General features: G+C 33.1%; 1 protein-coding gene across 1 annotated transcript; it reads left to right on the top strand.

The window, feature by feature from the left end:
* Positions 1 to 16,335, top strand: spint1a (serine peptidase inhibitor, Kunitz type 1 a). The gene is made up of 11 exons (XM_059521144.1): positions 1 to 195; positions 1,247 to 1,708; positions 3,121 to 3,278; positions 4,564 to 4,705; positions 10,525 to 10,695; positions 11,285 to 11,332; positions 11,425 to 11,556; positions 12,380 to 12,430; positions 13,475 to 13,645; positions 14,830 to 14,889; positions 16,000 to 16,335. The coding sequence occupies exons 2-11, from the start codon at positions 1,303 to 1,305 to the stop codon at positions 16,182 to 16,184; spliced, it is 1,524 nt and encodes a 507-aa protein (XP_059377127.1). The 5' UTR covers positions 1 to 195; positions 1,247 to 1,302; the 3' UTR covers positions 16,185 to 16,335.
* The last annotated feature ends 157 nt before the right edge of the window (positions 16,336 to 16,492 follow it).

The following is a 16,492-nucleotide window of genomic DNA, read 5'->3' as shown; positions in this document are numbered from 1 at the left end:
TGACGTCAGCACTTCCTGCTCGCGCAGGTATGTCGCTAATCGGTATCGGACACACCTCACCTGAAGCTCGGGATCTGACTGGCGCTGTTTTCCTCGGAATCGACGACGCATTTCCATCGAAACTGCTTTAAACGACGGTTTATGTCTGGCTAATGTCACGAGGAGGACACGAACCCTCGTAGAGTTGTTTAATAGGTAAGAAGATTAAATGTTTCAACGCAAAACAAACATCTGCTGCGTTTTCTCCGGTGGCCTTTTAATGTTTATGTCTTGAGTAAAGCAGAAATGCTCGAAAAGTTGCTTAAAGTTTTCTTTTCGTTTTAGACGACCTTTTTATTGGACCTTTATTGGTCAACACACTGTACAAATCGTGTAAAGTTTTCTAAACTGACTTTGAAGTGAGCGTTTTTTCTTATATATATATATATATATATATGATGTTATAGACTTCTAGTAGATAATACATGTATTGAAGTATAATCCTGTATATTAATAATCTAGTGTAGTATCTTCAAGTCATATATAGATCAATTCAATGTTTATTATATATTATAAATATTTAGAAGTTTGAATGTTTTGTCTTCATCATTATAAAGGGATTTTGCTGAAGGGGTTGTTATTTTGATGACATCTTTCATTATGGATTTGGTCATTCTTTCAGCTATATATTATATAAATATTAATTTGAAATGTTATTTTATTCAGATTTTCTCTGTCTATTCAGATTGGTATTCTATCCTTTATAAAGGGATTTTACTTTAAACCTTATTGACTTCTTTTTGATTGTTTATGGATTTAGTCATCCTACCAGCTATACTTAAAATATTATTGAAACATTTTTTTTAATGACCCCTTTATGTATTATTTCTGGATTTAATATGCATACTGTTTTATAAATATTATTTGGAAGTTTTATTGTTTTCGCTTACTTTTCAGATGGGTCTTAAATTATGGTTAAATGGACTTTACTTTAGATTTTGATCTTCAGATAAATGCCTTTTTAAATTCTTTATAGATTTATAAAGAAACTTTAAATAAAAAAAATTATATATAGCTAGTAGAATGACTAAATCCATATCATATTAGTATTATTTGTATGTTTTTATTTGTATCTTTGAATCATTTATAAATGGCTTTTTAGGAGGTTCTGTTCCTTGGAGAATGACTCCTTTTTGAGTCTTTGTGTGTTTATGTAATGCATTCTACCAGTTATATATAAGTTTGTTGTAATGTTTAAAGTCTCCAGATTGGTCTTGAATCATTAATACAGGGATTTTACTGGAGGTTTTGTTCGTTTGGAGAATGACTCCATCTCGGCTCTGGCTCTTCTGGACCGCGGTGGTTCTTCACATCTGTCTCCGTGCAGCTCCATCAGAGGCTCAGGATGAAGGGAAATGCATGGATAAGTTCAGTCTTGGCAAAGAGGATTTTGTGTTGGACACAGATGAATCTGTGAAGGACGGGGCCACGTTCCTGTCTTCTCCTCAAGTGTCTCGGCCTGAAGAATGTATTCTGGCCTGTTGTCTTGATCCAAACTGTAATCTGGCTTTGATGGAACATGGAGAAAATCCCAAAAGCATCCGCGCATGCTTCATCTTTAACTGTTTGTACAAACAGAAGAAAGTCTGTCACTTTGTGAAGAAGAAGGGCTTCAGCAACTACGTTCTGTTATCTGTTTTTAAAGATTACCTTGACCAACAACTTTCAGGTAAGCGGGAATTGTGTATCTGGAGATGTTAAAGATATTACTTATATATTAGTCGATACAACAGGTGTGTTTTGAAATCTATTTTTTAAGATTACGTTGTGCAACAGGTGCAAGGTATAAGAGAAATGATCTTAAATGTATTTTTTATCAGTTCAGTGATAAATGAGTATGCTCAGGTTTTTATTTACAGTGTTTTCAGATTTGTCTTAAACCTGTGGAGGAAATACTTCTGGAAAGACTCATGCATGTTCAGACCTGCTGAAATCTTCTGAAGTGTGTCATCGTTTCATATTTTAGCCGGTTGGAGTAACTAGGAGCGAAGCAATAATTTGAGAATATTGATTCATGTAGGATCCTATGAAAAGCCTTGACGGGTTTATTGTTATAGATAACTAAAATCATAAAAAACATGTAATTTTTTTTTTGTTTAGTTTTTTTGTCATTTAGTTCTATTTGATGGACTAAAAATGAAAAAAAAAATATTTATAAATATTAAAAAGACACAAAAACTAATAAAAATGGCCAAAACACACAAAAAATATTTTTTTTTTATTAAAATGGAAATGATAAAAATGATTCAGAATAAAAGTGAAAATTTCATCCGATGTCACTTTTTTAATATTTTTAATGGATCTGAGCTGATATGAACTAAAAACTCCAATTGTATTTTTATTAACAAAAATCAATAAAGTTGAATAAACATAGTAAAAAAGTAATGCGTATTGTTAGTTGATGCATTAAATAATTGGATCTTATTGTAAACTGTTCCCATTAAAGTTCTAATGGCATCTCACTGACACTAAATAAATAAGTGCAGTTTTTTGCATTGACTAACAAGACATATTAAATATTTAAAACAAATTATATAGCAAGTAGCATTTAGTTTACATGCCAACCATCTGATTGACAAACAAAAGAACGACCTCTGAAGTTCAAGATCAGTTATTTTGCTGTTTTTATGGAAGAGAAATGCTGTAAATTAAATGCACGTATCTTATAAATGTTTATTTTGTCATGTTTTTGGAGTACAGTAGCAAATAGACACGGACTAAAATTCACAAATTCAGATTTCATGGAGTCTTAGGACTTAAGATTATCCATGAGCTGAATGCAAAAACATGTAAATGTTGCGGTCGCGTTTCTGCACTCCTGATATTAACCGTGTAGAATCTTATCATTTCGTGTCAGAATCTTTTAGTCTCAACCTTTCATTTCCTCTTGCACGTTTTATTCTAGTTCTTCTAACTCTTCCCTATCTGCTGATCTTTAGTATACAAGATCCATCTTGCAATGTTTTCTCATAAACACTGGGTTGCTTACTCACTATCATTCTTGGCATCTTGTGCAGTTCCCAGCGTTATTGTTTCATATTGCATAATGTTTCATCGCAGCAGTGTTTTGATTTCTTGCAGATGTGGAGGACAAACCTCCAGTCGCAGACGCCGGGCAGGACAGAGTCGTTCAGCCCAATGAAGATGTGATTCTGAACGGCATTGAGAGCAAAGACGATAAAAAGATTGTAAAATATGAGTGGGAACAGGTGTCTGGAGACCCATCATCAGTTCTGAAAGTGGGTTCAGGTTCATTGTTAGAAAAAATAAATCCGAAAATTTTCTATAAAACCTAATGTGTAAAGGCCCGTTCACACCTAGAACGATAACTATAAAGATAACGTTATTAGTGTCCACACCAGTTGCTTTTTTTTAGATTCATGATTGGCTGTCAATGTTTTTATCGTTCATCAGAAAAAAAATCGTTCTGAAAGTGATTCCAACGATATCGGTTCTCTATGCCTTTATCGTTATAGTTGTAGTGTGGAGTCTGCTATTCTTTAATATTGAGAACGATTTTTAGAACTATATCTTTATAGTTTTCATGCTTGGTGTTATAAAGGTAATGCATCATATCTTTTCATAAATTATTGCAATAAAAGTATACAATAGTAGTAATAAATCTATTAAAAGTTAATGTGCATATGGCAGATTCCTTGCTACATGCATATACATAATAATCTTTATATGAATTATGATGTGTAACAACGAAGCATTATAATATATAACTGTGTAATAATTATTCATAAGGCATTATTAAAGCATTAAAAGACTTTAATAATGCATTACATAGGCTCCAAGACAAGTAAAGCATTACCGATATTGGTCAAGATTGTAATTATATAATTATACTTTCTAAAGGTGTAACAAAGAGTATATAAGTATAATTATGTAATAGTGGTTAAAGTTATTGTTAAATAATCATTCAACATTTCATACAGTGTATTATTATATAATGCATTATAATATTTCCTTAGTGCGTTATATGTAAAAAGGCTTCAAGGGTTACTGATATCGGTTGTTTTCATGCATTTTAATGAATTATACTTTCTAAAAGTGTAACAATCAAAATATAAATATTATAATTGTATATTATAGTTAATGCTTTAAAAATATTGTAAGGCATAATTAATGCATTACATTTTTTTTTTAGAATTGTAAAGTCTATAAGTGATACCGATTATTGTTTTTTTCATGTGTTTTAATGAGTAATACTTTATAAGTTGATGCAATGAATAGACAAGTATTAAAATATATTGTAATGAATTCAATACTAAGTAAAATACTTTTTGATGCATTATAACTGTATATACAGTAAAGGCTTCCAGTAAAGGTGCAACAATAAAAAGTATAGGTAGTATTATATTATTGTGGTTATAATTATTAATGAGCTCATACAGTGCATTATAAGGTGCATTATTAATGCAATACAAATAATCTATCATGCATTGTATGCAGAGGCTTCTAGCAAAGCATATATATATATATATATATTATTATCATTATTTATTTTATTTTTTTCAGAAAGGGCCTTTTGAGGATTCAGTGACGGTCTCCGATCTTTCTCCGGGGATGTATAAGTTCAGACTCACGGTCACAGATGAGGCTGGTCAGACAGGATCGGCCGAGGTGTCCATTTTGGTCCTAACTCCAGAACAGACACTCCGTGAGTACATGAAAACACATGTTGTGTGTGTGCTTCATTTCTTTAATCTTTTCTTTTTTTCATCTTTTATTTTTAGCCCTTCAAGCACACTTAGGGCCCTATTTTAACGATTTAAACGCAAAGTGTAAAGTGCACGGCGCAGGTGCACTCAAGGCGTGTCCAATTCCACTTTTGCTGTTTTAACGACAGAGAAACGGTTGGTCTAAACGGGTTGTCCCTATTCTCTAAATGAATAATGGGTGTTTTTTGGGCCTAACATGCAATAAACCAATCAGAGTCTCACCTTCCATTCCCTTTAAGAGCCAGTTTCGCTCGTGCTATGACGGATTTGCTATTTACATGGTGGAATTTGGCAAGCGCAAAGACAGAGCGCGTCTCTGAGATGAAACAGATATATAATATAATTAGCCTACAAAAAAATCCTATGCATTGAAATCCTTTAATTTTTAATATTTGGCATGTTCATGTGCTGCTGTGCGTACCTGTTTTTAATAAGCAGCGTGTACGCTCTTTAAATAACAAAGAAAAAACATAGCGGCAGACTTTAGACCAGGTTTGAGTTGGTCTATGGCGCAGTCTATTTTCAGCTCCTTAAAATAGCAATGCACCTGAACACACCTCTTTTTTTAGACCAGCACGCCCATTGGCAAATGAAGGGCAAATGCATTTGCTAATTAAACGACATTAAGATTAATTAAAACATTAAGGGAGCATATAAAATGTTATTTTGTTTTAAATTACTAAACATTCTTACAGAGAAATGGGCAAAGCCTAGGATAGTGGCAAATTAAAAAAAAAATTAAATGGCAACTATTTACTATTTGGGGTGAAAGTAATTAGTCTTTTAATCATTTAGTCATTTTGTTGTAAATATGCTTTACAAGACTGTTACACTGAATGACATTTTAGTGGGTCTCATCTGTAAATCAGGGGGAAAATGTATGATATTTACTTTTTGCTCCGAAAAACAAAAACAATTGAAATTAAATTAAACAGAAAACTTTTTAATGTTTTTTTGGAAAGAACCACAATTTAAAGCTGTATTACACTTATCGTTTTTATGCTTAAACCCTTTTCATTAATGTTAATGTTCATTTCTGTATGTGTCATCATGATATTAAAAGCAACAGCTTTCATGACAGTAATAGGTCATTTCTTACATGTTCTCTGATAAGTGTCATTTTATCTGATTTATCATAATGAAATTCCTGAGCTGATCTGAGATGAGTTCTGGTCTAACAGGTTTTGAAGTGACCTTAAAGATACATGGATTAACCATTTACCAGGATTTGTCAGACATAAATGCATAAATGGTTTCATTCTGTTAACCCAGAATGTGCTTTTCTGTCTTCTTCATATTTCTCATTAAAACGAGCTTCAGCTAATTTCAGCTTTGCTTGGTCGAAACGTTCAAATCAGCAGTTTAATGATTTATTTTCAATGGAAATGAGTCTGTTTTGTGACCGATTGCTGGATGTTTCCTGGTTTTAGTAGAAACAGGAAACCCCTTGAGCTGCGAGGCTATTTTCTTGAGTGTTTCACAAACTTGTGCGACAGGTTTTGCGGTGGAAGTTTCACAGAGAATGAAGTTGTTCTGGTCATTGAGCGTTTGTGAAACGACTCTGTTCTGGTCTAGCTGTCTAGAAATCTAAAATCCATATGAGATGAGACAAATTCTATTAGTTTTAATGCTGAACATATTTACATGACTTGTTGATTTGAATTAATCATGTTGCATTTGCATTATTTATAGTGTTTGGTTTTGCTTTTTCTTGTGTTCAAAGCAAAGTGTTTGTTTCATCATTCATGGCGAGAAAATATTGTGAAGAAGCTCATTAAATATTAATAAATGCATGTTTACCAGCAGCATCTGGTAACAACACATGCATTATTTACTAAATTGATGTTATATTTGTATTTGCTTGCTCTTTCACAGCATCACTGTTACTGAGTCATAAATCAAGAATTTATTTATTTAGTTTATTTATTTAATAGGGACCATGCATATTCATGTACATTGTTGTATGAAAATACACCATGTAAATATGCCAGAATTAGTAAAAAGATACTATTTTTCATCCGCAGTCCCTAGGCCGGTAACATAAAAACTAATAAAGAAAATAACCAACAATCATATAACATTCGTTCACTATGACAACAATACACATAAATAAAAATATACATCAACAATACAAACAAGACCAAAAATTCATAATAACAATGACATCATACATTCACCACTATACTACATTAACAATGAAAATGTATGACTAATAGTGACTAATGTTACAGTTAAAAGTGAGTACATGTCTGGTTGTCTAAGAGCCACTGTTTTAATTGAGTTTTAAAGGAGGTGAATGAAGGACACTCGCGTATCACAAGGGGCAAGCTATTCCAAAATTTACCACCTATTATTGATAATACATTTTGTCCAAAGGTGGTACGTCTAAATGGTATCATACAGTCCCCTTTTACAGAGGCCCAGTGAAGGCATGCAGTGGAGGTGGAGCAAGATTATTTAACACCTTATAAACTAGGCAAATGTACAGTCCCTGACAAAAGTCTTGTCGCTTATCTATTTTGTAGAAACACCTGCTATTAACCTGACTTTTAATTAATCAATTAGTGTTAGAAATAGCTCATATGAAAAGCTAAAAGCCTCCCAAATGATGTTTAATGCACTGAAATAAATTAGTTTCACTGAACAAAGATTTATCATTTAATCAAGACAGAAAGGTCAAATTTTATAGGTCGCCTATAGAGAAATTGAACAAATTTACTGCAAATACAAAAAAATGTCAGCAAATTAAGTAGTGGTGCTGTAAGATCCAAAATTTAATATCTTGTATGACGTCCATGAGCTTGAAGGACTGCATCCATGCGGTTTGGCAAGGATTCATACAATTTATTGATAAAGTCATCAGTCTTGCATGCCTCCCAGAGTTCATCAATATTCTTTGGTTTCGTCTTCCATGCTTCCTCTTTCATCCTAACCCCACATATGCTCAATGATGTTCATGTCTGGTGACTGGGCTGGCCAATCCTGAAGCATCTTGATCTTCTTCGCCTTGAAGAACTTTGATGTGGAGATGGAAGTATCCGATGGAGCACCATCCTGCTGCAGAATTTGGCCTCTTTTATGGTTGGGTATATAAGAGGTAGCTAAGATTTCTTGGTATTTTAGACTGTTGATGTTGCCTTCCACCCTGCAGATCTCTCGCACACCCCCATACTGGATGTAACCCCAGACCATGATTTTTCCGCCACCAAATTCACTGTTTTCTGGATGAATCTAGGATCCATGCGGGCTCCAGTAGATCTCCTGCAATATTTGCGGTGACTGTGGTGTAATTCAACAGAAGATTCATCTGAAAAATCCACCTTCTGCCACTTTTCCAGCGTCCATCCTTTTAGCAGGCTGTGGGCCTTGACAAATGCCACACTGTTTTTCAATTGTCTTTTGTTTAGTGCTGGCTCCTGGGCACTGATTCGACCATGGAGGCCATTCCGAGACAGAATCCGACAAACCTGCCTGACCTGGGCTTGTCAAAAACATCTCCAGTGTCTTCAAATGTTTTTTTATCCTCTGTACTTGACGCTGAGACACATTGAAGGTGGATCTGGTCTTCAGCCTCTTGATAATCAAAACTTTAGTCTCAGGGTGAATCTTAGGCATGTTTGCAGAGTTCTAGTTGCAGTTAATGTGAAGGTCTAGTGTACTGGGGTTATTTTTATACACACCTGAGACCTAATTGATCTATTATTAGTCACAGGTGAAGCTCATATGACAAGGCGACAACACTTATGTCTCTGCAAGAATTGACTCAATGGGCTTTACCAAGCTGTGAATATTAGAAAACTTTTTGACAGTTTCGTTTTGCACTGAAACATTATTACAAAAGCTGTTGGGATTAAAATGAGCCATTTCTTGTAAAAAAAATCTTGATTAGAAATATATTTCAGTGGCACTTCAGGTCAATTTGTACACAAGCGACAAGACTTTTGTCAGGGACTGTACTTGAAACGTTTGAAATTGTCAAAACTTAAAGAATTATGTCTCTCTAGAATATTGCAATGGTGAAATGACAATGCTTTTTTATCAAAATTTTTAATGGCTTTCTTGAATAAAGATTCAATACTTTAAGACTCGATATGCTAGTTAATGACCAATTTATGGAACAATACTCGATATGTGAAAAAATCATAGTATATAAGAACAACTTGGCTGCTTTGGTGTTAAGAAATATCCTGACTTGTTTAAAATTCTGCAAACTGAATTTAACTTTATTTGCCACCTTTTTTTATATGATATTTGAATGTTAAGGTGGAGTCATATATAACTCCTAAATACATAAATTCATTGACAACATCAAGCTCCTGTCCTCTAAGGAACACATTAGAATGTGACACCTTCATACATTTTTTGGTGAACACCATACAGACTGTTTTTTTGGTGTTTAAGTAGAGACACGACCTAGTGAGCCAGTCATCAATGTGAGCCATTGCTGATGTAAGTGTGGATGCTATCTCTAAGTAGTTCTTATCGTGTGTAAAGATTACAGCATCATCTGCATACATCTGAACATCAACATTTTTACATGCCTCTGGCAGCTCATTAATATAAAGTGTGAACAAGATCGGACCAAGTATAGAGCCTTGGGGGACCCCTACTGGACATTCACTAAATGGAGACTTTGAGTTATTAATACAAACACATTGCTTTCTACAGGACAAGTATGATTTTATCCAGTTGAGAGCTTGCTCAGAGAAATTAAAATATGCCAATTTAGATAAAAGAACTTCGTGATTACAGTATCAAAAGCTCGCTTTAGGTCTAGGAAGACAGCACCAACATAAGAACTCCTATCCAGGTAGCCTTAAACCTTTTCCAAAAACAAACAATTAGCTGTTTCTGTTGAGTGATGGGCCCTGAATCCAAATTGCATAGGGTGGAGTGGATTATTGCTTTTATTGAGATGTTGAATCAGTAATTTAGCCACCCATTTTTCAAGGATTTTAGAAACAACAGGTAGAATACTGATTGGCCGATAATTATCCATATCTGATCTTTCCCCTGATTTAAAAATGGGTGTGACCAGGGCCATCTTCCATGCTGATGGCACGATAGATTGACTTAAAGACTGATTAATCAGATGAGTAATAGGCTGTATAAGGACCTCTTTATGCCTTTTTAAAAAATTCGTATCAAGGCCATAGATATCCATGGCCTTTGAATTTTTTAAGCTATTGATAGTGTTTAATACCTCTAATTCAGTTATGTGTTGTAAGTAAAAAATCGGCTGTGCACAACTAATAGATATAATATTTACATATTGTTTTGGCTGAGGGAAGAAAACAATATTTTTTTAGCTTCCTGGCAAAAAGAATGATATTATGATCTGACAGCCCTGTCATTAAATTGAAGGTCTTAGTAATGCGTGTAAATTAAACCAGTGTAATGTTCAAGAAATGAAGCTTTGAGCCATCATTAAAATAAATGCATTGATATGACATTCGATACTGGCATTAATTGCATTGATGCTCTAATGTTACTATCATGTGTTTTGCACAGTGGTTTCATTTGTGGTTTTAAGATGTCATAACGTCACCGCAAAGGCTCGCAAAACTTCATTGCATTTTTTCTCATGCAATTTGTCGAGGCATGTTATAAGAAGCAGCACAAACATGTGCTAAAGCATTACTTCAGAAGACTTTAAATACAGTATTGCATGCAAATTAAATCATACTTTTGGTGTTTTTAGTCTGTGTGGAAGAATAAATACTGTTTTATGTAAAAAGCCTGTTTTTGTTCCCATCAGATCACTGTCTGGTGCCGAAGAAGGAGGGTCCATGTCGAGGCTCTTTTCCTCGTTGGCACTACAACGCCGCCACAGAAAAATGTGAGCAGTTCAAGTTTGGAGGCTGCAAACCAAACCGCAACAACTACCTGGTGCTCAACGAATGCATGAACGCTTGCGACAAAGTTTCAGGTATTAAGCTTTTTATAGCCAGTTAGTGACACTCACAGTGCCAAAAAACTAGTAGAAAGTCAGTGAGTATCTTACTAATATAACTACAACATGGTTATTATTGTGCAAATTGTTCATAAAAGTGAAACATATGTAATGCAAAATAACTTTTATCTTATCTTTTATATATGTTTATAAAATACTAATGACTTTGGCAAGTAAATATTGTAAAACAAAATAAGTGTGTCTCATTAAAATGTAACTATTCCAACCTAATGTATTCGTTTAGCAGACGCTTTGGATAATTATATCATGCATTTGTTTAATTCTTCAACATTTGGGTTTAACAGTCATGAAACGTCTTGACAAATAAACCAGATGATGGTTAAACTGAATTGTGTTAGATACTTAAGGCTGTTTCTTCTTATGAAGCTGCATTAAAAGCATGCATTGCCTGTTAAATTTAACATGCTTTCAGAGCAAACGGCTCGTTCAGAAATCCCTGAATTATTCGTGAAGTCTGATTTAATTACACTAGCACATTTGTAAAAGTGACTTTACGCATAGATTTAATGTGCTGCTGTTTAACATGAACAGTTTTATTTTGCAGCTTCGGCTAAGCCACCGTCTGGAAGATTAGGTCCGGTCCCCGATAATAGTAAGCCCGTGATTCCTGATGATTTCATTTGATTTGGTGTCTAGAATATTCATGTAGGCATTGACAAGTGAAATCCTCTTTCAAACACACAGGTGAGATTTGTGACGTGGTTTGTGGTCCAGATCATTTCTCGTGTTCAAATAATTGCTGCATTCAGAAAGGGTTGGAGTGTGACGGAGAAGCGCAGTGCAACGACGGTTCGGATGAGACTGAGTGCTCCAAACGTAAAAACACATGACACATACACATTATCTTTTAATAATTTTTCTGGCATCAGTTACTCGCACATATTTGACTTCATGTCTGCTGAAATGCTTTTTGTTTTTGAATTGAAGACTTCAAAAAAAGTGCATCAAGTCATATGCAAAGCTTTTATGCTGTATTGTCATTTTTTTTTTTTTCCTCAAAAGTCCTTTATGCTTTCATATGTGTCCCTGGAGCACAAAACCAGTCTGGAGTCACTGGGGTGTATTTGTAGAAATAGACAACAATACATAGTATGGGTCAAAATGATAGATTTTTCTTTTATCCCAATCATTAAGGATAATCAGGATCATTAAATCATTAGGATATTAAGTAAAGATCATGTTCCATGAAGATAGTTAGTGAATTTCCTACCATAAATGTAAAAAAAACTTAATTTTTGATTAGTAATATGCATTGCTAAAAACTTAATTTGAACAACTTTAAAGATGATTTAGATTCACATACTGTAGATGCACCCTCAGATTCCTGATTTTCAAATCGTTGTATCTCGGCCAAATATTGCCATATTTAATAAACCATATATCAGTGGAAAGCTTATTTATTCAGCTTTCAGATGATGTATATACATCTCAATTTCGAAAACAATTGACCCCTTATGATTGGTTTTGTGCTCCAGGGTCACATTTAGTAAAGAACATACAGGATTGAGCCTTAGGGAGTAAATGATGACATCATTTGTTTATTTTTTTAACTGTCCCTTTAAATGTTTTTTAGGTTTCAGGTCATTTGTTAGTTTTATGTGTTACTGATTCACTTACGTTTTCATGTGTTTCTGTTCAGTGGTCGAAGAGCTTGACCATTTGATTAATATTCCTATGGACAAAACCAAAGGTGATTTATATTTCATATTTTACCTTGAAACTTCTTGAGTATTTGTTGATTATTAGTCTATTTTGAAAAGGTCATCGCTATATTTAGTTTTTGTTGTTGTTAATGTTATATGCAAACCAAATATATATATATATATTGTTTAAATATTTTTATTTTGTTGAAAAATTCCTCACCTCAACAATAAATTATATTTAATTGTTTGTTATTAAATATGCAAACATTTAAAATTTATTTGTAATTATTTTTGATTATAAAAATCATCATTTGCATTTTATTTTATATGCAAATTCTAAATATATTTTTAAGAATTTATTGATTATAATTTTACCTTTAAAAACCCATCACTGAATTATTTTATATTTATTCCTATGATATATGCAAACCTAAAATACATATTTTTAAATTATCTTGAAAAACTAATTACCATATTTAATTTTGTTAAATGCCATTTATATAGCTTTAAAAATGTATTATTTTTATCTTGAAAAACCTATTACTGTATTTTATTTAGATTTCATTTTCTGTCATTATACATGCAAACCTAAACCTTTTTAAACATGTATTGATTATAATTTTATCTTGAAAATCTTGTTCAAAGCATTGTGTTTTAAAAGTTGCATTAGTTGCAAAAGTTGCATAAAAGTTACAAAAGTTGCATTTGCTTATTTACAGTGTAAATTCAAATCTAAAATACAATTAGGAAATGTTACAAATATTTTATTCATCATACGTTCTCATATTAATTTCTTTATGTGTGTCCCTGCAGCACAAAAGCAGTCTTGAGTCTCTGGGGTATTTTAGTAGCAATAACCAAAAAATATTTTTTTATATTTAGATTTTTTTTGCACCCTCAGATTCCAGATAGTCAAATATTGTCCTAATGGAAAGATTATTCATTCAGCCTTTCAGATGATGCATAAAATTGACATTCGAGACTGGTTTTGTGCTCCAGGATCACATATAATACTGTCTAAGTGCCTCCTTAATATTAAGTTAATTATTAAAATGATCATGAATTAACCAGGGATGTCTTGACTCTTCCAGCTCATTGCGTGGAGCCTCCAGTAACGGGAAAATGTCGCGCAAGTTTCACTAAATGGTATTACAATCCATATGAACGGCGCTGTCACCGCTTTAACTACGGTGGCTGTGATGGGAATGGAAACCGCTTCGAAACGGAGGCGTGGTGCATGCGTTCGTGCAAAGGAGTGTCTGGTGATTTTTACTATATTATTATTATTATTATTAGCAGTATTTTATTATGTGAATTGTTCATCCATGTATGTCATTGTGAAGAAAATGTGTGTCTATCATCTAAAGATACGGAGTACGCAGACTTGGTGACACTGATATTAATTAATTAAACTTCAAAAGGTTGTGATTTCCACTGTCAATGTCGAAATGCAGTGTGGATGTTTATATGAATGCATCTCTGAAGAGAACCGACTGTGTTCAGAAAAGCTTGGCGTTTTTATAAAAGCAGCATTTATGAGAGCAAGAAAACCGCTCCAACAGCGCCATCTACTGGCTGTCAACTAATGTGCGTTTTCAATCAGCCCATCTGCTGTTTTTGTGTGAAAATCCACCCATATTTTTACATGTGAACCAATTGACGGTCAAGACTCTAATATACAATATTTTAACGTAATATAATAGTTAATACTTTACTTCTGTTAAGAAATGGTTTAAAGGCTTTATCATCTTTTTACAGTTTCATGTTTCCGTAGCCCTTCTCTACTCATACAGTATTAATTTTATTTGTGCAGATCCTCTTAAAAAGCCCTAATTAAAGCCTTTTTGATTTTTCTGATGAAATAGCTGTTTGCAACTATTTTAAAGTCATATTTGAGATAATGGTGTTTCACGGTTTTAGAGTCACGGTTTCGGTTTGGTTCGGTATGTGCTATGTTTATGGAGAAACTATACTTTAAACAAAAAAAATCTATCTAACTACGAGCAACAGCACAAATAGACACAATAGAGTAAAGATACAAATAAAATTAACAGTGATTTTCATTTTTTTTTTTTTTTTTTTTTAGGGAGGTCTAGCATTAGTTTTTAAAGGTTGTTATTTATTAAAGTTACAAAAGCTTTTCAATCAAGACCACTGAGTGATTTCTCTGTTGTTGCTGTTCGATTAATATAAAGACTGTCACTTTAAGAGAATGCACTGATTCAGTGGCCTGCGTTCAGCCGGCTATATCTGCTGTAGGATACTTACCAAGACCGGCATTTTGACATTTTTGTCTGAATTTTTATTCATTTAAACACAATACTTCAGAGAGAGCTTATATTTGGATGAGCACATGCACAAATCTTCTCACTGCGTGCGTGAGCTTGCAAAACATAATAAAACATAAGATTGTCATGTTTGTTTGTTTGTTTGTTTGTTTTTTCAGAGTCTGACGCGTTTCCCAGACGATCTCAGTTTGAGAAGCAAGAAAGCAGCAGTGAAACAAGTAACGCAGCTTATATTAAATATCATTCCTTGCATGCTTTCCTTTAAAAGATGAATGTTGAGTGTGTGGGAAATGAATCATACGTTAAACCGAAGAGTCGAGAGTGACCTGTTGCTCAGTGTCTGTTTCAGGGTTATCTTCGTATTATTGAGATACTAATAACTATTACTATAGTTTAAATTTGAATCGTTTTATTTTTTTAAGTTAAGATCCATTCACTCCAGCAGCCACCATAACAAAGAGTTTACAATTTCTTTAGTTATTATCATTTCTACTACTTTTTTTTTTTAATATAACCTTGAACGAAATAATAATTAATGAGAAATCCAAGACATTTTATGACAACAGCGTAAATTAATCAAATGAAAATGGAAAATGTTGCCTCAACAAATAGCTGAAATAAAATGCTTAATTTTGTTTTATTTTATATATTATATAATGCTATATTATTATTAAATATTATATACAATATTACTGAAATTATGTAACACACAACAGTCTTTTGTTATTAAATTATTCATTTTTGAACGAGTCAATGATTCAGTGAGCCATTTATAAAAATGGTTACTTGCTTCATTTATTGAATGAATCAGCCATTTGAATGAATTGGAAAAATAAATAAATATATAAATAAATAAATATATGTAATATATATATATATATATATATATATATATATATATATATATATATATATATATATATATATATAATTATTTTATTTTAATTTTATTTTTTTCGGACACGTAACTTTTTTTACAAGGACAAGCTCATGCAAAAGCTTAATATCGAGCCCTGTTATATATTTATATAATACATTTACAGATTACAGTTCATTTAATAATCCAAAATGCTTTATAGTTTTATTTAATTATAATAACCCCACTCTGGCTTGTATAATAATCTTTTATTTAAATGTCAAATTTCTGATGCACTAGTGTCTTTAAACTAAAAGGCAAAAAATGCACCTTGCATTTGTTTTTGTTTTCCATTGGAAAAGATCTGTGCATTGTCTTTGCGTTGCTGTATAGTCTGCTGTTGTACCTTTCTTTGACTCTGCTGATGTATTCAGATGCATTGACGTAACGTGACTGTCGTGTCTCTGTTCAGCTGCCATCGTGATCGCCATCATCCTGGGCTTCGCCATCGCCGTCCTGCTGGTGGTTATCGCATGCTGCCTGCTGAAGGGGAAGAAGAAAAACAAACATCAGCATGTGGCTGTCAACGGCGGTCACGTTCACACCTACGATTATTCAGAGAAACTCGTCTACAACAGCACGACCAAACCCATCTGAGCATCACCTCGGTTTAACAGGACATCTATCTTACTGCTGCGGCATGCTGTGAAAATAAATATGTATATGCAATAATTATTTGATTTATTAGACCCGCTGGTATCTGCAGAAAGGTCATTAGATTTGCTTGATTTAAGTTTGAAACAACTTTTTTTAATGTGTTTAGTTTCTTGGATTTGGCTCAGGGTTGAATATTTGTTGCAATAGCATATAATAAAATTAAATCAAGATTCTTGAGCCATGTACTTTTATTTTGTAATACAGCCGTGCGAAGACTGGATTGTTGTTTGTTTTTATTTGAAATGCTG

This window comes from Carassius carassius, chromosome 32 (assembly GCF_963082965.1).
Source record: "Carassius carassius chromosome 32, fCarCar2.1, whole genome shotgun sequence".
In the NCBI taxonomy this organism is placed as follows: Eukaryota; Metazoa; Chordata; class Actinopteri; order Cypriniformes; family Cyprinidae; genus Carassius; species Carassius carassius.
Note: the sequence above shows the minus strand (reverse complement) of the source record. Positions and strands in the feature narration are given on the sequence as shown.

Coding starts and splice junctions, on each gene's coding strand:
- spint1a (XM_059521144.1), top strand. CDS start 1,303: ATGACTCCATCTCGGCTCTGGCTCTTCTGGACCGCGGTGGTTCTTCAC. Junction 1,709..3,120: donor CCTTGACCAACAACTTTCAG/GTAAGCGGGAAT, acceptor GATTTCTTGCAG/ATGTGGAGGACAAACCTCCA. Junction 11,557..12,379: donor TGAGACTGAGTGCTCCAAAC/GTAAAAACACAT, acceptor GTTTCTGTTCAG/TGGTCGAAGAGCTTGACCAT.